The following is an 11,937-nucleotide window of genomic DNA, read 5'->3' as shown; positions in this document are numbered from 1 at the left end:
TAGAACCTGGTCATGCTGGCATCCTGATCTCACACTACTAGCCTCCAGAACAATGAGAAAATAAAATTCTGTTGTTTAAGCCACTCAATCTGTGATATTTTGTTATGGCAATCTGAGCTAATAGAAATCCTTTATTTTGGCCACATCATTTAGGAGATCCTATGGTGCTACACAGATTCATGGTAGATGATGGACTCTGAGTGTTGACTCTGTTAAGTCTCACTAGCATGTTTCAGGGTAGACCAACAAGATTCTGGAATAAGTCTATGCTCTCTGCGGGAGAAAACCAGTTTTTTAGAAGGTGTACTTGAGCACTCAGTTCAGTTCAGTTCAGTTCAGTCACTCAGTCCGACTCTTTGTGACCCCATGAATCGCAACATGCCAGGCCTCCCTGTCCATCACCAACTCCCGGAGTTCACTCAGACTCACGTCCATCAAGTCAGTGATGCCATCCAGCCATCTCATCCTCTGTCATCCCTTTCTCCTCCTGCCCCCAATCCCTCCCAGCATCAGAGTCTTTTCCAGTGAGTCAACTCTTTGCATGAGGTGGCCAAAGTCCTGGAGTTTCAGCTTTAGCATCATTCCTTCCAAAGAAATCCCAGGGCTGATCTCCTTCAGAATGGACTGGTTGGATCTTCTTGCAGTCCAAGGGACTCTCAAGAGTCTTCTCCAACACCACACTTCAAAAGCATCGATTCTTCAGTGCTCAGCTTTCTTCACAGTCCAACTCTCACATCCATACATGACCACAGGAAAAACCATAGCCTTGACTAGACAGACCTTTGTTGGCAAAGTAATGTCTCTGCTTTTGAATATGCTATCTAGGTTGGTCATAACTTTTCTTCCAAGGAGTAAGCGTCTTTTAATTTCATGGCTGCAATCACCATCTGCAGTGATTTCAGAGCCCCCCAAAATAAAGTCTGACACTGTTTCCATTGTTTCCCCATCTATTTTCTATGAAGTGATAGGACCAGATGCCATGATCTTACTTCCATAAAAATAACGTATATGTCAGGGACCTCCCTCAGAGAAGGAAATGGTAACCCACTCCAATATTCTTGCCTAGAGAGTCGTGTGGAAGACCGAGCCTGATGGGCTGCCATCTATGGAATTGCACAGAGTTGTACACGACTGAAGTAACTTAGCATATATGCATGCATTGGAGAAGGAAATAGCAACCCACTCCAGTATTCTTGCCTGGAGAATCCCATGGACAGAGGAGCCTAGCTGGCTACAGTGCATGGGATCACAAAAAGTCATTTAAGATGTACATATCTTTTAAAACAATGGCTCTTCAGTGGCCCTTTGTCTTTGATAGCTAGAGTAGATTGGCCCTGGAGCCCAGGGATCAAAATTGTCTCTCTTACCATCGCTGCTGGTTGTGGAAGTTCTGGGTCTGAAGGTATGTACACAATTAATTTAAGTTACATCAAGTGATTCTCTGAATGGCTATACCTATTTTTACATGGCCATTAGCAGCAGCGATGAATGGTCCTTATAACTCCTCAATCCCCCCTCACAACAGGTATCTCCTCGCTGGCTGAGTTTTGCCTTATTGTGAGGAAAGAGCTTGGGCACAGGGAAGGGACATGCTGGTCAGGAGCCCAGCACACCTGAGCTCCTGCTAGTCTTTTGCTGGTTCAAGAGGAGTAAGATGTAATAATTTAAGACTTCAGGTTCATTGAACTTTCAGAAAACTGAGAGGGACAGCTGCATATAACTGGACTGAAATAGGAAGGAAACTTAATCCTGGGGTTCCCAACCTCTGGAATCTAATGCCTGATGATCTGAGGTGGAGCTGATGATATAAAAATAGAAATAAATTGCTAATAAATATAATGCACTTGAATCATCCTCAAACTATCCGTTAACCACTCCCACCCCCCGCCACAAACCTCTGGTCCATGGAAAAGTTGTCTTCCACAAAACTGGTTCCTGGTTTAAACGTGTTGGGGACTCCTGCTTAGAACTGTTGCTTAGTTCTACCCTTAATCTTAGCCCTAGGGACAGGTCTCTCTGGACATGTTCCCCACTGTGTTAAATGGTGAGAATAGTTCCTGTCTTCTCCTTCTTCTCAATTGCTAGGAAGTGGATGGTCATGTATCATCCCCGAGAAGTCCTCTTAAAATACTGGTTCATTAGGACCCTGGGGTGTCTGAGCAGACACAGTACTAATTTGGGGGAGAGAACACAGGCAGGACAGTGAGAAGCCCATAGGAAGTTTATTTTCCAGTCCGCACAGCTGCCCACAAACTCAGCAGACTTTTGAGATCAGCATATTATGATGATTTCACGCTTGATACAAATTTTGTAAACAATGATGTAGATTTCCTCATCAGAAGGGCATATATTCTCTTCTGACACAACTTCAACTTTTGCTTTTATGATCCCATTTTCTGGAGAGAAAAAGCAATATTGTGTCAGACAGCTGGATTCCACTACTGGTCTTCTTATACCAGACCCACCCACAAAACATCGTATCCTGCCTTTTACAGTGTCTGAAACTCAGCTCCATTTCTCAGGCTCCTATACAAGACACAGATGTTACCAGCCCTTCTTCCTTCCTCCACCTAGAACCCCTTGCCCACACTGCCTCTATGTGATGAGTTTCATTCTTCCTCCAATAATTTATTCATTTTGGTTTCTGCCATGTCTTGGTTTCCCTTTTAACTTTGCCCTTTGCCCTCACATAACACTTCCCCTTATCTGACATTAATGCTCAGGCAGGAAGTCTCTGCACATACCTGTTGCTTGTATTTCCCAAAATAAATTTCTTGTACTGAACTCACACAGACAGGATGTGTAAATAAAATTACCATAAGGAAAAATGATGTTGTTGGAGGCCTCGAGCGTGACTCTAACCTGTGGAGAAGAGGATGAAAAGGGTAAAAAGCATAGCTTTGCCTGAGGCAGCTGTGGAGTAACCGTTAAGCAAAAGAAGTGTGTTTTAGGTCAACACAGGAAGAGGGCACCAGAGGTTTCCCCTAGACATCACCTGTTCACACATTTACAGCTAAAGTCAATTTAGAGCGTGGATGACGCAGTAAGAAGCAGTCTGCTCTGATGTGGTGGGGGATAAACCCACCAAATAAACAAAACAGATTTCATTGTCCCTACTGTGCTGCTTTCCTGCTTTGTGACATGGCATTATTACTCTGAGCTTCTCATTCTACCTTTGTGAAATCAAGGTATGAAATCTAGCTATCTAGTCGGTATGAGTTCATAAGTTTTTGTGTTTTGTGTGTGACAAAGCTCTTTATGAAGGTGAAGTACTATGTCTGTTGTACAAATAAAGACACCTGGAACCTGAAAGCACTTGGCCAACTAGTACTTAGTATGTGTTTACCTTACCCAATGCAGTTATACAACTTTTACTCAGATACAAGATGAAAGGAAGACTGAGATTCTCAGATGGGAGAAGACACCTATTGAGGTCAGACCTGAGAAGAGAAAGTCCCAGGACCTTCCTGAAATGGTAACAGAGAAGATGTTTGGAAAGGGAAAGCTCAAAGGCATTTCTAGCATCATTTATACTTGAGTAAATATCAGATACCACATGTATTTCTCTTAGGGTTTTTGGTAGCTCTGCAGCTTTCCCTTCTCTTTGCATCGTTTTCTAAAAACCTTACTGAGGCCTCTAAGGAGTTGGAGATTGCTGTCAAATACGGGGAAGCTGGTGGTCTAGGGGATCTGAAGGCTCAGTGAAGACAGTGAGGAAAGGTGATGGAGGTAGAGGCTGGAAAGCCAGTCCTGGTCTGACAGTAAGTCTCCCATTGGGGAGGGAGACCGTAATCACCCCAATTCTTGCAGCTTCTCTCCCATCTGCCATGGCCTGTTGAGTAGAGTCTCCCTGACTCAGCCTCCCACTGATGGTGGCAGGGGCGAGGATGGCTCAGGGCAGCAACGCTGCTTAATCACTGTCACTCAGTCTTACTCATCTTTGTTTTTATCCCCATTCTTATTGCTTTTCTCTCTCCTCCTTGCTTCTCCCTTAGGGAAGATAAAAAGTCCTGACGTGGTTTAAAACCTCTTCTCATTTATCCTCTGCCTACCATCACATTCTTCTTTGATTTTTAGTGCTTTTTCTTTTTTGTGGTAAAAGTGACATAATAAAAACCAACATTTTAACCATATTTAGCTGTACAGTTAAGTGGTGCTAAATCCATTCACACTGTTGTGCAGTGCTGGCTATCACCCATTTCCCAGATTTTTCGACTTTCTAAACTAAAACTCTGTCCCCATTAAACACTAGCATCCCCACTCCTGTACACCTTGGCCCTGGAAGCTACCAATGTACTTTCAGAATTTATGAATTCAACTATTCCATCTGTACCATCACTTCTTCATTTTAAAAATGGAAATAATAATACACACTTTCCTAAGAGAGTTGCTCTGAAGTTCACAGCTAATGCATGCAAAAGCATTTGTAGGTGACTTTGTAAGATGATGTTTCACTTCAAATCTGTAGTGTGGATTGAATCATTTATGAGGATATTTTTCTTCTCTCTCCCAACTCACCATGACCCCCAAATCCTCACTTACCACTATGCATTTGGCCACATTACTTTTAACTGTGACTGTTACGTCGTAATAGTTAGTTGAGTTTTCAACTGGATCAATTGTCAGTTTTGCTGAAATCACCTCCTGTCTAGATATGAAAAAGAGGCAGAAAAAAGTTCAGATAAAAATCTTGGATTGAGGAGCCTGAGAGGAAATTATGGAAACAGGGGAGGCAGAGAGAGCAGGGGGATAAAAGGGATACAGAGGCACCAGTGCCATAAGGATCTACTTTGCATGACACACACCTGAGTTTGAGCACTGATGCCCATGAAGCACAGGGATCATCTGAGTTGGTGGATCAGCACAACCCTTTCTTCTGGGCAGTGACCAGGGCCATGGCCCCTCTTGTACAGCTCAGGCACCTTATGCAAAGTTTATACCACAGCTATTGACTATGGTCACATTGCCGAGTATGTTTCTCTTTCATGGCAAAAGGAGAGAATGATTAAAGGATAAAAGATGGATTTAAAACACAAAATTGCTGTAAGTGCATTGATTCAGTAACCTCTCTCAGCAGTTTCTGAGCAGGGAGAGAATGAGTTCTGGGTTGGGAAGTGTCCTCCCCTGGAAGATTTTCTGCAGGAAGGAAAAATACATGACTTACACTAGGTCTTGAGCTGCGCCAGACCCAAGTCTCAGGCAGAGAGCGAGGAGCAGGATAGCCGGGCTGGTCTTGAACAGAAACTGAAGAGCACGCACGCTGGAAGAATTTGAAGCTCAGGAGGACTGTGTCCTCAGGGAGCAGGGTGGCTCTTATAACTCCAGCAGGAAGACCCTGGAGCTACTGGGTCAAGTTCACTTGGCCAAAACCGTCACGTCTGAGGGATTTCCTTTTTGCTACCTTAGTTGTTTTCTTTCTTTCTTTCTTTTTTTGAGAAAGGTCAGTGTTTGGCCAGAACTTTTTTTTTTTTTTGCTGTGCCTGAGCTCATTTAACCATTCACAAGTAGTCAGAACTTTAAGTTGAGGGGAGAGAGAGGAAGGAAGGAGTTGGACCATTACCACTTTTTTTTTTTTCAACTTTAGAATGTTCCCGGATCCTTAGGATAGATCCTGTCTTAACTGCTGTAAGCATGTTTTTCCTTTTCTAAGCCCTACTTCCTAACCCTTGCTCTGAATTTGTAGGATCCATAAAGTGTCCTATCTCTTTGTCCTCTGAATGACAAATGTCTTATCTTCCTCTCAATGCCTCAACTCTAAAATTTGCTATAGATTTTAGATGTGGAATTTTAGATTGTATTAATAGAATGGATGCCTTGACACTAATGTGCCTAATCATACCTTTTCTGATTTGCATTTTTGGTCCAGAGAATCATCTCTAATAAGTGGTGCCCCCGAAGTGTATTGAGAGTGTTTAAAGAGCATTCAGTCCATGGACATAGGAAAAAATCAGGTCAGATTAGAAGAGGCAAGACATACACGGCGTGTATTCCTTATGGCACTACCTAGCAAGAAGCTGTGTTCAGTGACCTTTCTATGTATGGATTGGTTCCCTTAGGAGCCTTGGATTCACATTCCATGTGTGGAAGCTGCTCTCCTGAAGTTTCTCAGAAAAGGTCCTGACATCCCAGCTCTCTACCCACCCTGGCTTTGGTTACTTCTCAGCCTGTTTCTACTTGCAAGAAATTCAGCTGGGGTGGATAGATGACAGATCCCATCTTTGGGGAACCTTTGTGATCATCTCTAGTTATCTTACAGGAGAAGATAGTATCTGGGGAACCACTTAGAGAGTTTGGGTGACTAGGGAGCTCATGCAATTTCGCATCTATCATGCAAATGGGAGAACCAGGGAAGAGCTGAGGGTTCTCGCGTCAGATGTAGAGGTTAAGTCCAACAGTGAGTGAACTGGGACAGCTGAGAGTGCTGCACTGTTACCTCTGAGGAGTATCCCAGAGAACCAGAGTGCTGAAGCTAAGCAGAAACTTGAGATGTCTTAAGGGTAGAGCAAGACTACGGAAGGTGGCTTTCATCTCTTCATCTGTATTTTATGCAATATTGTCTATGAGTCAGGAGGGGCCTCTCTCTAATTCCAGGTGCTATACGGCTGGCCTTCTCTTTCCAGGGTCAGTCTACCTTTCATCTCTGTTTTTCCTAAGCTCATTGAATTTCTTTCCCTCCCAATATCTTGCCTTCCATTAAATTCTTATTTATTGAAATATTATTTTCAACTAAATAATATATTTTCATGGTAAAAAAATCTAAAACGTTTTAGAACTAACACCCAAAAAAGGTGTCCTTTTCATTATAGGGGACTGGAATACAAAAGTAGGAAGTCAAGAAACACCTGGAGTAACAGGCAAAGTTGGCCTTGGAATGCAGAATGAAGCAGGGCAAAGACTACTAGAGTTTTGCCAAGAAAATGCACTGGTCATAGCGAACACCCTCTTCCAACAACACAAGAGAAGACTCTACGCGTGGACATCACCAGATGGTCAACACTGAAATCAGATTGATTGTATTCTTTGCAGCCAAAGATGGAGAAGCTTTATACAGTCAACAAAAACAAGACCAGGGGCTGACTGTGGCTTAGATCATGAACTCCTTATTAGCAAATTCAGACTTAAATTGAAGAAAGTAGGGAAAACTGCTAGACCATTCAGGTATGACCTAAATCAAATCCCTTATGATCATACAGTGGAAGTGAGAAATAGATTTAAGGGCCGAGATCTGATAGATAGAGTACCTGATGAACTATGGATGGAGGTTCGTGACATTGTACAGGAGACAGGGATCAAGACCATCCCCATGGAAAAGAAATGCAAAAAAGCAAACTGGCTATCTGGGGAGGCCTTACAAATAGCTGTGAAAAGAAGAGAGGTGAAAAACAAAGGAGAAAAGGAAAAATATAAGCATCTGAATGCAGAGCTGCAAAGAATAGCAAGAAGAGATAAGAAAGCCTTCTTCAGCGATCAATGCAAAGAAATAGAGGAAAAGAACAGAATGGGAAAGATTAGAGATCTCTTGAAGAAAATCAGAGATACCAAGGGAATATTTCATGCAAAGATGGGCTCGGTAAAGGGCAGAAATGGTATGGACCTAACAGAAGCAGAAGATATTAAGAAGAGGTGGCAAGAATACACAGAAGAACTGTACAAAAAAGATCTTCACAACCCAGATAATCACGATGGTGTGATCACTCATCTAGAGCCAGACATCCTGGAATGTGAAGTCAAGTGGGCCTTAGAAACATCACTATGAACAAAGCGAGTGGAGGTGATGGAATTCCAGTTGAGCTATTTCAAATCCTGAAATATGATGCTGTTAAAGTGCTGCACTCAATATACCAGCAAATTTGGAAAACTCAGCAGTGGCCACAGGACTGGAAAAGGTCCGTTTTCATTCCAATCCCAAAGAAAGGCAATGCCAAAGAATGCTCAAACTACAACACAGTTGCACTCATCTGACACACTAGTAAAGTAATGCTCAAAATTCTCTAAGGCAGGCTTCAGCAATATGTGAACCGTGAACTTCCAGTAGTTCAAGCTGGTTTTAGAAAAGGCAGAGGAACCAGAGATCAAATTGCCAACATCCGCTGGACTGTGGAAAAAGCAGGAGAGTTCCAGAAAAACATCTATTTCTGCTTTATTGACTAGGCCAAGGCCTTTGACTGTGTGGATCACAATCAACTGTGGAAAATTCTGAAAGAGATGGGAATACCAGACCACCTGACTTGCCTCTTGAGAAATCTGTATGCAGGTCAGGAAGCAACAGTTAGAACTGGACATGGAACAACAGACTGGTTCCAAATAGGAAAAGGAGTACGTCAAGGCTGTATATTCTCACCCTGCTTATTTAACTTCTATGCGGAGTACATCATGAGAAATGCTGGACTGGAAGAAACACAAGCTGGAATCGAGATTTCTGGGAGAAATAGCAATAACCTCAGATATGCAGATGACACCACCCTTATGGCAGAAAGTGAAGAGGAACTGAAAAGCCTCTTGATGAAAGTGAAAGAGGAGAGCGAAAAAGTTGGCTTAAAGCTCAACATTCAGAAAATGAAAATCATGGCATCTGGTCCCATCACTTCATGGGAAATAGATGGGGAAACAGTGTCAGACTTTATCTTTTTGGGCTCCAAAATCACTGCAGATGGTGACTGCAGCCATGAAATTAAAAGATGCTTACTCCTTGGAAGAAAAGTTATGACCAACCTAGATAGCCTATTCAAAAGCAGAGACATTACTTTGCCAATAAAGGTCTGTCTAGTCAAGGCTATGGTTTTTCCAATGGTCTTGTATGGCTGTGAGAGTTGGACTGTGAAGAAAGCTGAGCACCGAAGAATTGATGCTTTTGAATTGTGGTGTTGGAGAAGACTCTTGAGAGTCCCTTGGACTGCAAGGAGATCCAACCAGTCCATTGTGAAGGAGATCAGCCCTGGGATTTCTTTGAAAGGAATGATGCTAAAGCTGAAACTCCAATACTTTGGCCACCTCATGGGAAGAGTTGACTCATTGGAAAAGACTCTGATGCTGGGAAGGATTGGGGGCAGGAGGAGAAGGGGTTGACAGAGGATGAGATGGCTGGATGGCATCACCGACTCGATGGACGTGAGTGTGAGTGAACTCCGGGAGTTGGTGATGGACAGGGAGGCCTGGCGTGCTGCAATTCACGGGGTCACAAAGAGTCGGACACGACTGAGCAACTGAACTGAAATGAAAAAATCCAAATCATATCAAGGTTGGAAACTGATGCTTAAAACTAATTTTCTTAGTTAATTTCTCTGACTTGACACTTCTAGTTACTTCTTCTTATAGACTTCCACAAATACTCAGCAGACTGCAAATTACCTTTGGGGGATGAAATTATGTTTCAAGTATATAGAAGAAATATATAGCCTCAGAGGGCTCTGGTAAAAGGAATATAACAATTAGTAGCAAATTTCAGCAGAAAACCTGTTATCATAGCAACTCATTTTTTCGGTAGTATTGAGATATTAGGTTAATGTGGTGGTATTTGCAGGAAGTTATATGTTGCTTTAGGATGAGGGCTGGCAGCAAGCCTTACTCTGCTAAGGTTCTGGGTTGCCTCTGTCCAACAGCATGTTCTGACACAGTGGAAATGTTCAATAGCTGCACTGTCTGCATAGCACAAGTGGCCACTGAAGCCAGGAAATGGGGTCAGTCTATCTTAGATTTGTTACAAAATCAATTTTCCAGTGGACTTCAAAGATTTAGTAAGGATAAAAGAATGTAATGCATCTCACAAATGATTTTTTATTAGTAATTATTGTTGTTGTTCAGTTGCTCAGTCATGTCTGATTATATGTGACCCCATGCACTGCAGAACACCAGGCTTCCCTGTCCTTTGAGTCAGAGATGCCATCTAACCATCTGTCATCCATAACCTCTGTCATCCCCATCCTGTTTCTTCAAGAGGAGAAGGGGATGACAGAGGTTATGGATGACAGAAGGTTAGATGGCATCTCTGACTCAATGGACATGAGTTTGAACAAGTTCTTTCTCTCCCTCTATTTTTTTCTTTTTTCTTTTTTTTTTTGGCCTCTCTCTAGAGCTTGTGGGATCTTAGTTCCTCAACAAGGGATCAAACTCAGGACCTCAGCAGTGTTGGCACCAAGTCCTAACAACGGACTGCCAGAGAATTCCTCCCCCTCATTTTAATTGGAAGTGCTACTCCAGGAAATCATGTATCTAGCTGCTTTGAGGACAAAGGAAATAAAAGTGTGTACAGAACTAGTACAGGAGCTAAAGTTTGTGATTTTGTCATGCTATTCGGTGGAGATTTCAGGGGCCCAGATAAGATTGCCTGTGTGTATAAATACATGTGTGTGTACAAGCCAGGAGCATAGGCCCCTGTGTCAGGATGCCTGCAGGGTGCAAATCCCAGCCTGCTATGTAGTAGCCATGTCCAAATTAATTTGCCTTCTCTCATCTCATGTTTTCCCATCAATGAAGTTGAATGTATTAATAAATAGTTCAGTCAGTTTGGTTTCCCAGTTGTGTCTGACTCTCTGAAACCCCATGGACTTCCCTATCCATCACGCCAGGCTTCCCTATCCATCACCAACTCCTGAAGCTTGCTCAAACTCATGTCTATCGAGTCAGTGATGCCATTCAACCATCTCATCCTCTGTCGTCCCTTTTTCTCCTGCCTTCAATATTTCCCAGCATCAGGGCCTTTTCTAATGAGTTGACTCTTCTCATCAGGTGGCCAAAGTATTGGAGCTTCAGCTTCAGCATCAGTCCTTCCAATGAATATTCAGGATTGATTTCCTTTAGGATTCCTTTAGGATAAGCAGTATTCATTTGTTTTGTCTATCTCCCCTGAAAAATATAAGCTTTATAAAATCAGGATGAAAAATTCCTGATTCACTTCTGTAGGGTGGTGGTGGTGGTTGTTTAGTTGCTAAGTCATGTCTGACTCTTGCAACCCCGTGGACTGTAGCCCGGCAGTCTCCTCTGTTGGTGGGATTCTCCAGGCAAGAATACTGGAGGGGTTTGCCATTTCCTTTTCCATCACTTCTGTAAACCACAAACCTAAAATAAGTAATGGCACATAGGGTACTTGATAAATATTTATTGAGTGAATGAATACATAATGCATGAGTGGTTTTTATCATTATTTAATTTTTTTTTTTTAACTTTTGGCTGGGCTGGATTTTTGTTGCTTTGCAGTGACTTTCTCTTGCTTCAGGGAGCGAGGTCTACTCTCTAGTAGTCGTGCTCGGGATTCTCATTGTGGTGAGATTCTCATTGTGGTGCTCAGGATTCTCATTGTGGTGTCTTCTCTTGTGAAGCACAGGCTGTATGTTCATGGGCTTCAGTAGTTGAAGCACAGGGTCTCAGGAGTTGTTGCCTAAGGTCGCAGAGCACGCAAGTTTCAGTAGCTGTAGCATATAGGTTTGGTAGTTGTGGCTCGCAGAGTCTAGTTGGGGTGCACGGGCTTAGTTGCTCCATGCCACATGACATATTCCTGAAACAGGGATCAAACCTGTGTCCCCTGCATTGGCAGGTGGATTATTATCTACCGTACCACAAGAGAAGTCCGGCAGGTGGTTTTAAAGGTTTGATTTATTTTAAAATATTTTTCTAGTGTTAATGAGAAAGTGAAAGTCGCTCAGTTGTGTCCAACTCTTTGCGACCCCATGGACTATATAGTCCGTGGAGTTCTCCAGACTAGAATACTGGAGTGGATAGCCGTTCCCTTCTCCAGGGGATCTTCCCAACCGAGGGTTTGAACCCTGGTCTCTGCACTGCAGGTGGATCTGTACCAGCTGAACCACCAGGGAACCCAAGAATACTGAAATGGGTAGCCTATCCCTTCTCCAGGGGACCTTCCCCACCCAGGAATCGAACTGGGGTCTCCTGCATTGTGGGCAGATTCTTTACCAGCTTAGCTACCAGAGAAGCCCAGTGTTG

General features: G+C 43.0%; 1 protein-coding gene across 1 annotated transcript; it reads right to left on the bottom strand.

Annotated features, from left to right (window-relative positions):
• Positions 1–2,271: 2,271 nt before the first annotated feature.
• Positions 2,272–5,874, bottom strand: LOC128046340 (prolactin-inducible protein homolog). Its single transcript, XM_052638421.1, has 5 exons — positions 5,840–5,874; positions 5,165–5,260; positions 4,543–4,648; positions 2,745–2,862; positions 2,272–2,396 (listed from the first exon to the last, which is right to left on the bottom strand). The coding sequence occupies exons 1-5, from the start codon at positions 5,872–5,874 to the stop codon at positions 2,272–2,274; spliced, it is 480 nt and encodes a 159-aa protein (XP_052494381.1).
• Positions 5,875–11,937: the final 6,063 nt, after the last annotated feature.

This window comes from Budorcas taxicolor, chromosome 4, assembly GCF_023091745.1.
Source record: "Budorcas taxicolor isolate Tak-1 chromosome 4, Takin1.1, whole genome shotgun sequence".
Classification (NCBI taxonomy): Eukaryota; Metazoa; Chordata; class Mammalia; order Artiodactyla; family Bovidae; genus Budorcas; species Budorcas taxicolor.
Note: the sequence above shows the minus strand (reverse complement) of the source record. Positions and strands in the feature narration are given on the sequence as shown.